Source organism: Passer domesticus, chromosome 22, assembly GCF_036417665.1.
Source record: "Passer domesticus isolate bPasDom1 chromosome 22, bPasDom1.hap1, whole genome shotgun sequence".
Lineage (NCBI taxonomy): Eukaryota > Metazoa > Chordata > Aves > Passeriformes > Passeridae > Passer > Passer domesticus.
Window position 1 is genome coordinate 3,921,205 of NC_087495.1, and position 16,281 is coordinate 3,937,485.

Consider the following 16,281-nt stretch of genomic DNA (forward strand, 5'->3'; position numbering starts at 1 on the left):
CGCTGCCTGCCCGCCGCGCTTCTTCACCCCCGCCTGGCTGAGCCCGGAGGCGGCCGGTCCCGCAGGCCGGGGAGGAAGGGGCTGCCAAGGCGGAGGCGGCATTGCCCAGAGGGCGGCCCGGGGGCCGTTCCCGCCGGCGGGCACGGAGCGGCACCGGCACCGGCACCGCCCGGCCCCCGCGCCCGGCGGAACCGGAAGCCGCCACAGCGCCCTCACGGGCGGGCGCGCCCCCGCCGCTTTAAGGCCTCCCGTGACGCGCGCGCCGCGCGGGGCGGGGCGGGGCCGCCCGCCGCCCCGCCCCCCGCCATAAGAGCGGCGGCCGGCGCGCGCCGCGGCAGTGCCCGGCGCTGGGGCGGCGCATGCGTGCGGCGCCGGCGGCCGCGCGGAGCTGCGCGACGCTGTCGGGGTGAGTGGCGGCCCCGCCGCGCCTCCCGCGCCCCTCGCCGCCGCCGCGTTCCCGGGGGCCCGCCCGCCTGCCCGCCCGCCGCTCCGGGCATGCCGGGGAGGCACGCGGGGCCCGGCGGGTGCGCGCGCGCGGGTCGGGCTGGGGCTGGCGGGGCGCGGAGCCGCGGTGCGGGCGTGAGGGCTGGCGGCCGGGAGGAGCCGGGGGCGCGCTGGGCGCCGCTGCGCTGAGGGGGCGGCGGGCGGCAGGTCTGGTTTTCAGGAAGGCGGCTGCGGGCTCCGCTGCCCCCGGGGGATCGCGGGGTCCCCGTGAGGGGCGCGGGGCCCGCCCGGGGTTTGGCGGAGCCCGCAGCCGCCTTCTTGAAAACCAACGTGGCGTGGCACGCGTTTTCTTCCTGAGCCGAGGCAGTATCTGTGCTCTCTCCCTCCTTGCGAGCTGCTCCTCTCGCTGCTGTGAGTAAACAGGAGACCGCACTGTGGGCTCGGGCTCTGCGCTTCGCACTCTAATTTAGGCTGGCTTAATTTAGAATAAACATTTCTTTGTGACTTAATGCCTCATTACGCGCTTATGCTCGATTTTCTAAAATAGCCGGTCTGTGGTGGTTGAATGTGGAGACATGGCTGTGTCCCTCAGCGCTGACAGCAGAGCGAGCAGCCGGGGCTCGGGTGCTCTGCTGTCACTGGAGCTCTGACCGAGGGCTCTGCAGCATTCTCAATAAGCAAAAAAAATGAACCATGCTTGATATCCAAAGATAACAGTACCTCTTTGTATGCTAACTGATGGGAGAGGCTCCGGGGACAAGGTGTCTTTGGTTCTTTCGGGAATACCTGGGTCTTTGCTGTACTGGAATGGCAGGTGAATGATGCCTCTGCATCACAAATGCATTTATGAATTGCACTTATTAGCTTTTAAACTGCTCAATTCGCCTGTATTATTCACTGAGTTTACTTTATGCCCAAGCTTAGCTGTCTTTCCTTAGTGATCTACCTATATGGGATAATTTTCTGAATTTTTTTAATACAAACCTACCTGTTGAGTTGGTGGCATATGTTCTTGGTGAAGCCCTGTGTTTGCCATGCTCTGCAGTACAGGACTTATTTCAGAGAAAAACAGTTCCAGTACTCTGTAGTAGAAAAGAGAATTAAAACTTATCACAGTGTGTCTAACACTATGGTTATGAGTCTGAGTCAGCTAGAAAGGAATTTTTATTTCCTGAATGTAAGCTGTCCATATTCACATTAAAATTTTCAGGAGGGTGAAGTACCATACCTTAAGCATGCATCTGAAATCTGACAAGCAGAGGCAAGGCAATTGTCTTGCTATTTAATTATTAGTTTTCTACTGGCAATTTAAAGGTTACTCCCATGTGCTGTGTAGGGCTGTGAAATGGTAGCCCAAATTTTAACTGAACTTAAACTCCTGGATGAACTGTGGTTCTTGGAATATATTCCAAACAGCTGACTGTTACAATCTAAATACAAAGTTTGCTGTTCAGGTGATTGGTCTGTTGTATACCCATGGGATTAGTTTTATTTGCAAGCACCCATGATTTGACTGTTTAGTGATCAGTCTTTAATTCTCTACCACAGAGTGGTCCATTTCTGCTTGGCAGAATGTGTAGAAAAATAACTCAAAGAATGTAATTCATTTATACAATAACTGTAGACAATATAATTCCTGTAAATGGAAATACCTTCTGAGGCCTGTATCTGAGCATGCTTTGGCCTGTGACTCAGGAATACTGAACTGTACTGTGGAGGTTTGGTGCATAGTAAAGAAGATTTAATTATTTATTAAGTGAATAGATTTAAACTAACCTTCTCATAAGTCTGTTTGGTCACTCAGCATTCATCTAGCTGCAAAGACAGAAGTACTTGAGGGATAAGAACTAGAGAAACAGAATTTTTAATATTTTTAAAAAGTATTTGGAGTTCCAGAAAGTATATTAACAGCACTTAGATTTTTAAAGTCCAATACTTGGAAGGCTGAAATACTTAAATATGAAAAGGGGTGGCTCTATCTCAGGTACTTACGTTGAATAGAAAGTCAGAGGAGAAAAAGGAAATTACATCACATTGTCAAATAAGGAACAGCTAGCTGGAGTAGATGACTTGTAGTGCAAAAATGTGCCCCTCCTCCTGTGAATTGCTTCTGAGATTTGTTAAAGATAATGTGGTGGCAAGGTGAGCAAAAATAGGTTGTGGATTTAAGGTAGACACGTTTCTTTCCCTCCCAAAAGGGGGAAGCAGGTCTTATTTTTTCCTTCCCCTCTTTCCCATTTCTTACAAGAAATATTATAATCTCCTTGTGAGAGTGCTGCCTTTATAAAACCTGTCAAAAGTTTGTACAGGCATTCAGGAATCTGTGCAGCAGGTTGCTGTGTTCCATACCCACTAAGTGAAACATTCTAGAGCAAGCTTTGGTCTACTGTGCATACCAGAAAGGTTTTCTTTGTTCTGAACTCAACTTGCCTCAAATACTTGGGCTGGGAGAACAGGGAACAGGAATAAGATTCTGTGTGTGATCGGTGATAGGTAATAGGCTGAGCTAAATATATATGCAAATGCTTCTTAGTTTCTAAACAGAGGCTTACTGTTGTTATAACACAAGTATTTATTAATATGTATCTGTATGAAAACTGTGTATTTGGGGTATTTGCTGTAATTCATTTTACCACAAAAATCTGTCCACAGTTCTCACTGTGTAGGTACACTGCTGTTTATGGATACATTTGACTTTTTTGGCTTACACCTAGCCCTCCTGTTGAAGTCTGAAGGTATATTTAGCTTTGTAAAAAAAAAAATTAAAAATCAATCTCCTCCCCAATACTTGTTGTTATTGAGATTTGTTAATACAAGCAGAGCTGGGTGATTACAAGCACCTCCTTTGCACTGTTACCATGCCTTACAGGGAAGGGTGTCAGCAGCTTCCTAATGCACCAGCAAATCTTCCAATTGCCTTGGCTTGTAAATGCCCTGTAGAAATCCCCAGCCATACTTCGAGTTTGTACTCCATTTCTCTTGAACAGCACAAGCTGTACCATCTTCAAAAGTGCTTCGATCTTCCTAAGTGCCATAAACGACACAAGTAGGTCAGAGCAGAGGAACTGAAAGCCCGTTCTGTGCAAATGAGCAGCACACAAATGGGACATCAGGAATGCTTCGTTACTGTGCAGTGTCCATTTTCTTTAGCAAATATAGTTTGATGTTATTTATGGCTGAGTTTAGGTCCTTAAACTTCTAAGGAGGCAGAATTGGGGCAGCAGTTAACAGTGAGAACTGTTGATGTTTATATCTTCATGGCTGACTTTTGTATTTTTTAATGTCAGTTCCTAGAATATAACATATACTACTCAGCTTTAGTAAGAGTATGCTGTCTAAAATACAAAATTTGTATTCAATTACTGCTCTCATGTCTCCCTCTTAAGATACTGTCTTCAAACAAGCTTATGCATGTTTTAAAATAGAAGCACCATTTCTCTAGACTCCACTGAAAAAGTAACTGGGTGGTTTAGTGAAAGCACTACCTCTTGATATCCTAGCTCAAGGCACAGAGGACAGTTTCATAACCTCTGAAATGTCAAGGCAGATCACCTGTGAATTTGCAAAGAGGTCACTGATAAATGAGGCAAGCTTTATGGCTAGATAAATTGCACTTTATTTTTAAAAACATCATGACTGAAACAAGTGAAAACTACCTTTTCCTAGAGTATGTAAATATTTGAGTCTGTTTCAGATGTTGAGCTTAGCATTCCAGAGAGATTTCAGAGAGTGATTGTGCAACTCTCAGTCTTGAGAGCTGAGATTTAGACAGCATTCAGAAAGCTGACACAGTAATTACTAGTAGTGGTTTAGGCGTGGGATTTGGTGGAGGTTGGGCTTAACAAGCCCTGCAAGGGTTGTGTGTTATCACAGCTACAGGTTACATGTGCTCTCAAACTTCAGCAGTTGTTCCCCCCCTCATATTTTATATCCTAATCAATGTCTCATGGTCCTGTCAGATCTTGTACACACACTGAGGTGGAGTACAATCATTTGCTGACTAATCAGTGTTCTATACCAGCGTTTTTTTAATTTGTGAATTGCATTTGACTTCAGAAATATTGAAATGGATAGCAGGCATTAGTCTTAAGCTCTCTTAATTAATTTTCTTTCTTTGGTAGTTTTGTTGCTAATAGGATAGGATCTGTGAGGCACAAAAAAAAAATCCCTGTTCAGTACAGTGTGAGCTGATAAGATGGATGCTTTATTTGGAAATTATGTTGATATGAAGTAATTTTAGAATTGGTGCTATATGTGTACTGTATGCTTAAGTCATTAATAAATGCTTAAGTCATTTTGACAAATGGGTATCTCTAGTGTTTGCTCCTCTGAAGAGAGTGGTTCTGCTTGCACTTACAGGACTGTGTTACTGCTTCCCAGGGCTCTGTGTTTTTATTGAATTTTGCTATGACATATCTCCAGTTCCTGTTAGTGGGAAGGGTCCAGCTGAACTGTGTTATGCAACATTTCCAGGGTTAAGCTAGCTTTGTAAGGAGGTTAGAGGATGGAGGATAGAGGATGGTCTTTACTAGAATCACGAGGGCTGAATGGAGCAGGACTGTGCTGCAGCACACAGAACTGGTTTGGCCCTCATTCACTTCTGTTAAAGTCTCCTGGCTAGAGTTATTCTGAAATGCCAGCCTAAAATCTAGTGGGTATCTGGCAGTGAGTAAAACAATCCCACTTGTGTTGGTGCAGACAGTCAGGATTGAGAAAACCATCACACTCCTGGAGAGAATGGGATTAGGTCTCACACCACAGACATACAGGAGCTATTGTTTTCTTACGATGATCAGTACTGGCCCAATTCAAAACTGAAAGAGCACAGCAGAGTTGTTCTTTATCAAACAGTTGTTCAGAAATTGCAAATTGTGATGCTGGATTGCAAACTAAACCTGGCTTACTGTCCTAAGTCCTGCTTAGGAGTTTGCCCATCCCTCACACTGCAGACAAGTATAATGGATCTTTCCTCCTAAAGGAAAAGGAAAATCACACATCTGCATGGAGAGCCTGGTTTTGGGCAGATTTACCATGAGCACAAGGTACTACCTGTGTCTGTACCACATTTCCTTGCAGTACCACACTGTCAAGGGCTTTTCTTGCCTTGTTTGCTGAGCCCTGGTACAGCCAGCCCTCAGCTGTTGGTTGTTTTTTCTTTAGATGGAATTCTTTTGGTGGAGGGATATGGACAAACTCACATTAATATTATATGTTCATAGTATTGATTCTCAAGAGAGATACAAATTAAACTGTCCTGTGTGGAGTTTGGTTTGGGAGGTTTTTCATGTTTTTTTAAACAGACCATATTGCACTTGCTGGATGTAGGATATTTGTGTAGATGAAGCAGAGACCCAGAGAACATGTTTTTTATAGTCGTGGGCTTAATTTCTCCTTCCTTCAGAATGCTGACTAATTTTACATTTCCCCTTCCCCTCCCTGATGAATTTCTTAAACAAAGTCCTGTGAGTCAATTGTTCTGTAGACTGATTACTTACTCAATATAAAGCAATTGCCAACATATTTTTTCTGCCATAAATGGGCCAGATAAAGCATTCTTCACACATTCGACATAGATTTGAATGCAGCATAGTAGTTTCAGCTGAGATTATTTCAAATCACTGGATTTTCAATTAATTTGAAATCGCTAGAAGGCTTGAGGCTGTTTTAAAGTATCTTAAGTTAGTTAAAAATAGTTACTGTTTTATGTAAAAGAAGTTTTAGAATTCTAATTCAAGTAGTCAATAATTCTGTTTATTAGAGCAAAGGCTGTGGAAGATGATACTTAACAGCAGAGTAGGCTGTTACACATTAGTTACACTGGAAGCTAAAATCTTTAGCAGAAAGAGAACTAAGGCAGCTACTGGAAGTTTAGATTGTTCTAGAAAACTTTTTAAAAACCTTTTTTGCGTGAGTAGCTAGTAGCTTATGTTCAAGAACTGAAGTTATGGGACACACAACTGCCATATATCAATACCTTAACATACTTTCCCTTTTTTCTATGTGGTGTGGTTCTTTAAGATAACTTACCTGTTTTGTACTTTAATTTTGCAATCAGACTCAAAACAAGAAGCTTGGTCAAATTTTCCAGTTGGCAAGTATTAGGGTAGGAGGCCTTTCTACAGAGCTATTTAATTCCTTGAATACTGAAATTTCAGATGAGACATGGGACAACATCAGGTGTGCATTTCTGACATTTGTGTTCTCCCTCTTGAAGGGAATGAAAACTGCAGGAAACCTGCCAAGTCCTGAATATCAAGGGTTGTGAGACGTCCTCAGAGAGCGCTGCGCGATGTCAACTGCAGGAGTTGCTGCTCAGGAGATGAGAGTCCCCTTAAAAACCGGATTTCTGCACACCAGTCAAGGCATGGGCAGTCTGAAAACCTGCTGGGGTACCCACAGTGGATTTGAAAAGTGAGTGAGGCTAAAATTTATCTATTACATCTTCAAGTCTATGAAATGAGTGTTACCAATACTTGTGCCAGGATGGACCTATGGTTCATTTACAGTGAAGGCTTTTTTTCTTTTTTTTTTTTTTTAGTACTTTCTTCAATGTGGACCCTATAGCAGTGACATACAATTTAAACCCACCAAGCGAGCAGCATTTGCCATCCATCGGTGAGTACGAGTGGCCGCAGCCGCGGTAGGAAATGTCCGGGATTTGTCTCGGGCCCCGCTGGCGCCGGCGCGCTCCCTGCTGGCAGCTCAGGAAACCACTGCTGAACAACACACACGATCGAGTTCAACAAAAACACACACCCTCCCATCCGCCTTGTACAGCAGCCTCTGAGTTGCCATTACACTTTTGATGGAAAAAAATATTTTGTAAAAAAGCACTTGTTCTGTTGTAGTCTTATGCTGGGATCTTTGTAGCTCTCTGGTTTATGCTTAGGGTCTCTTGAATGGCCTCATTTAACTGGAGCACTGGTCTAAAACAATAAAATAATCTGCTACTATATTAACTAATGCCTAAATCCATGACCAGACATGATCTGTAATACCTGCATTTCACTACCTGCAGACATTAAGCAGACATTATTTACTGTTGCATTAGAAGGAATTAAACATGCAGTGACAGAGTGATGTGCTGGAGTGTTACTTAGAAAAGTGTCTCTAAGAATTTCTCACCTTTCTAGGGCACTCTTCCAACCAGCCTTCCATGAATGACCACGTTGCTGGAAGTTGCATCCAAGTCCCATCTCAGAAATCCAGTCCACCTCCTTTAAGTCCCAAAAATGAACAGCCAATCTCAAGGTACGACGACCATCTCGTTCCTGGCTTCAGTAAACTGTCATTAACCATGGGCTGTGTTTCTGAAGAAACACCTCCTCACATGCCAATAAAAAATGGACCAATTCAGTTTCTGTCTGCATCTGCTAACGACCGCAGCTGCAGGCCACTGCCCCCTCTGCCTATATCTGAAGACTTTACTCCAGATGAGGTTGACAAAGAGGTAGAATTCCTGACTAGCTCAGATACTGACTTTTTGTTAGAAGATTATGAACTTCCTCCTTTTAAATCCAGCGCTCCAAGCCGTCGGAGCTTTAGGGGCTGTGGACAAATCAACTATGCCTATTTCGATGCTCCAACAGGACCAAAACCAGAGGATGCCAACCCTACACAAAGCCTGAACGTGTACATATCCAGTATTTATCCTCCCCCACAGCAGCTGCATCGACGCCTGCGAAGGTCCCATTCCGGGCCAGCTGGATCTCTCAATAAACCCATAGTGAGACTAACAGGACACTTAAACAGGGCATCTCCAACTTCTGATGAAGATAAACCAGAGATTCCACCAAGGGTTCCCATACCCCCACGGGCTCTCAAGCCAGACTACAGGAGGTGGTCAGCAGAAGTTGCTTCCAGTGCATACAGTGATGAAGACAGGCCTCCCAAAGTGCCCCCTCGGGAGCCTTTGTCACGCAGCAATTCCCGCACCCCCAGCCCCAAAAGCCTCCCATCATACCTCAATGGGGTCATGCCCCCCACCCAGAGCTTTGCACCTGATCCTAAGTATGTCAGCAGCAAAGCTCTACAAAGACAAAATAGTGAAGGATCTTCCAACAGGGTCCCTTGCATTCTTCCAATTATTGAAAATGGTAAGAAGGCCAGTTCAACGCACTACTATCTGCTGCCAGAGAGACCTCCATATTTGGACAAGTATGAGAAGTTCTTCAGAGAAGCAGAGGAGAGGAGCTCCAACACTGAGGTTCAGTCCTGGTCTGGTGACTGCACAGCCACCTCAGCCCCAATAAAACTGGACTCAAAGCCCAGAATGGACATAGGTGGTCCCCTGAAACGAAAACACCTGTCCTACGTGGTTTCCCCGTAGTGTCTGGGAGCACAGCTCAGCTCAGTTGCTTGGGATGGAGCTGAACTTTATCATGTTACAAAGTTCTTACGGTTCACAGATAATGAAGTAGGAGCAGTTTGTCCTCTGAGAACTGAAAAGTGGATGGTAAAGTCCTCTTATGCTGCATATATTCGATATGTTTCTTAAGACTTTTCTTGTCTTGGTATGTAAGCTGAAAACCTACAAAGATTCTGCAGAAACATGGAGGGATAGTAGTCACAGTTGGCCAGTTGTATGCTACCCAGATGAACATGTTTGGTAGTCAGCATTATTTAAAAAAAAATTAAAAATTGATCTTTGCTTAAGAGTCACTTATAAAGCAGACAACAGACCAAGTAATGCAGTACAATTTTTGTAATAGCTATTTTCCAAAATTTCTTTTACACAGTAATTCTACTGAGAACAGACTGTCCTCTTTTACTAGGATATGTCTTATAACAAGGTAAATGTGAGATATGATACCCACTTCAAGACTTGGCAGACATATTGGAAGTGCATTTTGAAAGATTAATCTATCTTACAAATTAATTTGATGCTAATAGACTTTTAAAGTGAGTTAGATTTTGTGAATTCAGTTGCTAGACACACTTGGCTCAATTTTGCAGTTTTTCCTAGAAGAGACTTGGACCAGCTATTGCTAAGCCTCTGCTGCTGCTCTTTTCCTGCTGGATCCTAGAAATGTGTGAATGTGTCCTGAGCAGCCACAGGGCTGCTGTTAGGTGGGCAGTAACAACTATGCTCACCTAGAGTCAGAAATTATGACTGTATTAAATACAGAAACGCAGCACAAGCTGGTCTTGTGTTCTGGTTTCTGTTCAGTATTTTAGGGGAGGAGGAGGGGGGTTTGAGGAAAAAACATGATTCCATTTGTGAACAGTGTCAGTCCCATCTCTTGCTGCTTCAGATGCTGCTTCTTGCTGTTTTTCCTCACTGTGCCTCAGCCATTCACTGAAGTTCACTGAGGTGCCACCTTAGCAGTTTCTTGTGCTCAGTTTGGTTACATTTGTCCTCTCACAGATAAGCACAAGAGAAAGGGTGCTCATTAACAGAGGTGCAGAAGATGAATGTGTTCCTCCTAACAGAAGTAAACAAGGTGTTTACAGTTTAAACTGCTGAATGAGATGTTTGAGCTATTTTAAGCTTACTTTTTATTTGTTTTAGTACAAACTAAATGAAGGTGAAATACATGCTATAGAAATGCACTGATATTTCTGCATTGTGTACAGTATTGAATAAAAAATAATTCACTTTGTATTTTGAATATTGTCATGTCTTGAGTTTAATAAAGTTATAAAATACTTATTTATGATACATTTTGGTTTTTTGTTTTATTGAATAGTGCATGCAATTGCATTTTAGTTCTGCATTTACTGGAAAGTTCAAAAGTTGGTAATGTTAAATGTGCAACAGATGTTGAATTCAGCTTGCATTTAATTCAAGATTTCTGCTGAAGTGTTCAATAACTCACATTGCACACCATTAATTTTAATTCCACCCTACTAACTGGTAGCATGGTATCTATAGTTTTGTGCTGACATCCTGTAAGATTAAGTTATCTGGCCTAACATTATTAATGATTTGGTTTTTTTCTAGAGTCACCTATAGTACATTAGCCACCATTGTACAGAAAGGAAGGAGCAGGAGTGTTCCTGTCTTCAAATTCCCACCTGGTAGAAAACAGCATGAGTAAGAGGGGAAAGAAATGGTGAATACTTATCACAAAGCAAGTGTATTTCACCACAGTATGCAGGCCATGGATGAGGTTACTGAGGATAGAAAGCATCACACAACTCTGATCCTCTGGCTGTGTGGATGTTTGTGTCAGTGGGCTTATTTCAGAATAAAACAGGGTACCAGCCTTGGAATTGTACTGAAGTTGTGAAAACTGTGAAAAGTCAGATGCAGTTTTTCAGTAATGCCCAACCCCTTGGCCCTTACACCTTGTGGGGCTGCTGAGATTAATTTAGGAAGGTGCTTGAACACCTCCTGCTGTGCCCATGCAGATGACAGGCTTCAAAACATAAACAAGTTACCTAATCCTGTGCAAGCCTTTCAACTCATTCAGCCTACTGAAAGCTCTGCTTTCCTCCACCCCTGGATTTTTATAAGATGAAAAGGTAAAATCTATGCTTAAAACTGCTTGTATTTAAGGGGAAGGCTGCAACTCTAGGACCCCAAAATAATGGAAGCTCTCAGTTCCACCACACTGCTGCAGCAAACAACGGACCCTGCCAAGCTGCAGCTCTCCCTCCCAGAGTGTTAGAGCTGGCACAGACTCAGGACTTGTCATTCCAGCAGAACTCCTTCTAAACCCAAATAACTGCCCTAGAAATCTCTCCTGGCCTTTGCCTCTGGGTCCCACTCCATTCCTGACACTCCACATTTTTTCCTTAAATATATCTGGTATAAAATGGGGTATGTGTTACAGTACCCCCAGCCCTGCATTCCAGCTTGTATTTTCACTTCTGTTAGCAGTAGAGGTGCCCTAAAAAACAGCTAATGTAGCAGCAGAAGGTTTTTTACTTGAGCTGCTTCTGTGTACAAGCTATTATTGTATTTATAGTGCTGAAAAACTTAAAACCATTGGAAAACTTGTGCTTTTGAATGGTCTTACATAACCTTTTCTGAAATTCCTAAAACAGTTAAGACTTAACTTAACCTCCATGTGTTTTTCTACTAGGGGAAAAAAACTCCATTGCTGAGGATATTGGTATTGGCCACTTAGTCCTGAGTATTAAAAAAAAAAAAAAAAGTCTCTGTAGTGATGTTAACTTTCCTATTGTGAGCTGTGTCAGCTGAATTACTGAATTACAGCACAATGTTAAGAAGTTAACATTTCAGAAGTCAGGCAAGGAGCTGCTTGGCCATGAGCAAGACTTTCAAACAGGTTACAGAGCTCACATCCCTCTTGAGTACAAGGAAAGTAACTTACAGGCAAGTCTTACAGTGTAAAACTAACTTGACTATTTTATCTTCAAAATTCTGTAGTAAAGAGGTCTCACTGAGGACTTGGTCCACAATTCAGTGATTCTTTTTGTGAAGGGGTCGCTGACAAAAGCAGGTGGAAGCCTTGCACGTATTCTTAGACACCAGGTTCCTGTGCTTTGGGAATCAGCCTGCATGATCCAAAAACTATTTCGTTTTCCAAGTGAGTAATTAAGGCTGTAGAGCTGTGGGGGAAGCTTTGCAAGTTCTGGCCAGAAGACATTTCTCTGCTCATCCCCTGGCACATGATAAGACTTGTCAGGACACAACATGCTTTTGCAACAGCCTGATCACATGTTTGAATATTTAGAGTTTGGACTCACTTGAGCAAGGCCTGACAGCTTGCCTCTGAGAGCTAGATTTGACTGGAATAATCACACTTCAAAGCAGTTACAAGTTGATAAACTGAAGTTTGGAGGGTCCAGGGATTTGTGTTGAAGCAGGGAAGGGAGATGTGTGTGTGTGGAAAGGCAGTGCTGCTCACAGCCCCCTGATGAAGGAGCAGGGTGCCCACGCTGCTCCCCTGCCCTCAGCACTCTCCTTCTTTTCTCAGGAGCCCTGTTGTGCCCACCCAGCCATGCCAGGGAGGACTCCTTGGTGTCAGGAGGCAGCAGCTGTGCTGGGGCAAAGGGGATGTACCACAACAAACTCCAGCACAGCCCTACAGTGAGCCCAGGATCGTTGGGATGTGTCTGGCAGCCAAGCTGGTGAGAATGGGAGGAGGGTGCTGGGTGCCCTCTCCCCCAGGCTCAAAACCATTGATAGCACAAGCAAAAGCACAATGAGTAACAACTGAGAGCAAAAGGCATCTGTCATATTCACCCTGTTTGCAGAACACTCTTTACTTGGTGAGTTTGACTGGCAAATCAAGCCAGAGGAGCTGAGTCTGGCTGGCACCTAAAGGAAAGGATGTTTGCCTCACTTTTTCCTGAAAAGAAGAGCAGTGTTAGTACTAGGTGACTTGAAAAACCCATTAGCTAAACTTCACCATATTAACTTGCTGTTAAACAGATAAAGTCAGTAAATAACACAGAGCTGTAGCTGATCATCAGCTTCTTTTGCATCACAAGAGATAAACCAGAAAGTAAACCTGATTCGGAAGTATGCTGATTGACGACATCATTAAAATCTGCAGTCATTTAAATGCACTGATTGTTGTTGCTGTCATTAAGAGTTTTCCATTCACTCCCAGACTGCAGCAGGCACAATTACTACCATCCTGAAACTGCAGAGGAGCACCCAGCAACATCACATGTGCTCCTGCTGCAGCCTTGGTTTTGTTTTTAAACGGTCTGAGTGAAGTGTTAAGTTTGACATGAAAAAGGAAAGCATTTTTCTAGTCCAAATTTCTAGTCCAAAGACACCAATTTTGCAAGGGCAGTTACTACAGCAGAGTAGTTGCTGATGGTGTTCAAACCAAGTCTTGTCAAGAATTCAGGGTTAAGATGATGGCCAGATCAGTCATGGTGGAATTCCCAGCCTTCAAACTCATGATTACAGACTGTGGCCCTTATAAACACTTTTAATATTACAAGCTGTATGTTAAATACATACTCACTGGATTATGTCAAGAAGGAAATTGGAGATGAAGGTAAACCCTCATTTTATCTGCATGTAGGCACTCTGCAGTTAGGTAACCTATTGATTTTCTTTGGGTGTACTCAATGTTCCTAGGGTAAACTTTTGTTTGTAAAGTAGGCTAATCTTACCATTTCCTGTCAGCTTGCTGTTCAGAACAGTTTGTATTCATTTAAAACTGAAAACATACAGCAAATGTTCTGTTTCACACAGCTTCCTGGCACTGAAAATCTAGCACACAACGTTTAATTATACTTATTAATATTCGTTAAATAGCACTGCAGAAATTTCTGGCTGCTGAGTTTGTGATTAGCATTTGTAAACTGAAAGAGGTGTTACCCCCACCCATCCTGCATCGTAATTCAGGCCTTGCATAATCCCCACCCAAATGCCTATTTTCATCCACAGAGCTCATTATTTTGTCTGAATCATACATGGAAGCCACACCCGTGATTGCTCATATACTGTTGCTATATTATTTATATATTGGTGTGCACCTTGATCCCAGTTGTGGTTAATTTTGGAAAAGGTGTTAGGTATTCCAAATTCTAAGTGGCATGCCACTGAAACATGGGAACCATGACTGCTATTCATTTCCTTACAAAGTGATTCAGAGGAAGAGATTCTTCTTTCTGAAGATTAAAACTGTCATCCACACATTATTAACATGTGAAAGCCACAAAGTCAGAAAAGTGCAAATACACTGCCATGAAACAACAGAAGGAAACCATGCCAGATAATCCCACCATACCCACCCTGAATCTGCTTAAGGATGCTAATTACTAATCACGTTGAGTTGTCATAACATAATAAGAGGCCTCCATGCACCAAGTCTCTGGATCAAGCATGGGGTCATCTGGCCTGACACAGAGCAGCTTCCCCTGCCCACCACCTACCCAGGTGACCAAGAGACACCTTTCTGTTACCTATAATATTTATTTTACCTTTATTCATGTGTTTATTCTTTTCACAACCACTTCAAGGGCAGGGTCAGCACTACTGAGTGCCCTGTGGAAGGCAACTGGAGCACACAACGAGTCCTATAAACTTTGCAGTGGTGAGGAGTCAGGCTCTCCAGGAGTTTATCAGCTCCAAGGAAGTTCACACAAAGGACCCCATCAGCTCAAGCCATGCTGAGTCCAGCTGCTCCATGGCAAGGTGCAAGGGAGCCACCAGTGAACAGCAAGTGGCCTCTGACAGGTTACTCTGACAGGACAGCCCTGCAATGCCTGTATTGGCATCTACTGAATGTTAAGCAAGGTCCAGAGGAAAGAACCATTTCAGGCTGCACTTGGTGATTTCACTGGCCCCACATCACGTTGAGAAGTTATTCAAGACAAGTTTTCAGTTGCACACCCCAGCACTTGGAGCTTCAGCAGCTGGAATTGGGACTGGGCTGCTGTGATGCAGAATCTACACAGCACCAGCACAGCACCAGGCACGTGGCAGTGCAGAGGCCACCAACACAGGGCAGAGGTGAGATTACACACCCTGACACGTTCTGTTGCTCATGGGATTCAATTGCTAGTGGGAGGGAGGGTTGTCTTTTCAGAGTAACTTCTCATCATGGTGAAAAAAACCAATGAATGAAAGTAACTGCTTCATTAAAAGCCACGGGGACAGACAGCCCCACCTGAGACACCTTTAAAAATGCATGCCAGCAAGGTGAATATCAGTAAGCTCCTCTTCACACAGAGGCTGAGGGAGAGCTGCCATGAGACTCTGATGAAGAAGGGCTTGCCTGAAGGAAGGATGAACTGGTTAGCTCCTGAATTCACGTTAAATGGTTTAGTGCTATTGTTTTGTTAAAGGCTGACAGGCTGAACACACATATTGTGAAAGGTGAGGTGCCCATGTGAGGACATTTTCTTCTGCAGTCAATCACATCTTGGCCAGTGCTGGGTGCAGTACACAAGTGGGAAAGCCAAGGACCCCATCACTCCACAGGGAATATTTCCAGTGGAGGAGCAGCCCTCTGCACTAAGAGAGCAGGCACGGCCAGCAGTCCAAGCTGAGCTGGAGGTGACAGCAGAGTGCACAGGAGAGCTCCAGACTGCTCAGCCTCAGCTGCTGACACCTCACAGGCCACTGCAGGGTGCTCTGGACATGCTGCCTCTCGCAGGCCACACTTCTGCTGTCATCTGAGCTTAATTGGACCAACTTGATCAAAAGCAGTCTCCACGATAAGACAGGATGCTATTGCATGCCCTGGAGCAGCACGATGAGTAAGGCAGCTGTTTTACAAGCACTTCAGTTCACAATTTAACACCTGAGCTGTGTGTTGGGCCAGCAGCCTCCTGCAGGGAGCAGCCAGTGCAGCACAGCTGCAGAAGCCTGACTTTCTCCAGCAGCACAAGAGGCAGGCAGGCTCACTGCAGCCCTGGAGGATGCCATGAGGCTGAACATTCCCCTGAGAGGCTCCGTGCAAAGTGACCCACAAGTGTCCAAGAGACAAAGCTAGAGAGGCCAAAGCCTCCAACTCTTCTTCATGACCTATGGGCAGCAAGAGCAGGGCAGGGGAGGCTTCATCTGTTCTCCTCATTATGGGTGATTGGGACAGAACCATCACTGGGCACCAGCCAGGGAATGTCACCCTAAGTGCCCTTCCTTTCTTTTTGAAATGATTATTAAAGTTGTTAATGCTCTGTAGTTTTCCAAAGATGAGGGAGGAAAAAAAAATTTGCTGCAGGGGATTTATTTGAAAGCTGCCAGCAAAGCTCTGTGAGCCCATCCAGGAGCTTAGAGCTTCATTATTTCTAATTTCCTAGTACAAGCATTCATTTACTGTCTACATGATTGAAAGGAAGGTAAAGTACTCCTTTGCAAAACACCACGGAAGAACAACTGAGTAGTATATCACATGTAGTCACGAGAAAAGTCAGCACAGATAATGCATCATCTCTTGCTAGTTCTCTCAGAGACTG

The 16,281-nt window shown here is 44.2% G+C and overlaps 1 protein-coding gene across 2 annotated transcripts; it reads left to right on the top strand.

The window, feature by feature from the left end:
* The first annotated feature begins 276 nt into the window (after window positions 1-276).
* On the top strand, window positions 277-10,105 carry ERRFI1 (ERBB receptor feedback inhibitor 1). Of its 2 annotated transcripts, none has more exons than XM_064397498.1 (4): window positions 277-406; window positions 6,659-6,855; window positions 6,983-7,059; window positions 7,578-10,105. In XM_064397498.1, the coding sequence occupies exons 2-4, from the start codon at window positions 6,734-6,736 to the stop codon at window positions 8,771-8,773; spliced, it is 1,395 nt and encodes a 464-aa protein (XP_064253568.1). In that variant the 5' UTR covers window positions 277-406; window positions 6,659-6,733; the 3' UTR covers window positions 8,774-10,105. The 2 variants fall into 2 exon arrangements, with proteins under 2 accessions (XP_064253568.1, XP_064253569.1); XM_064397499.1 differs by lacking the exon at window positions 277-406 and adding an exon at window positions 720-855.
* Window positions 10,106-16,281: the final 6,176 nt, after the last annotated feature.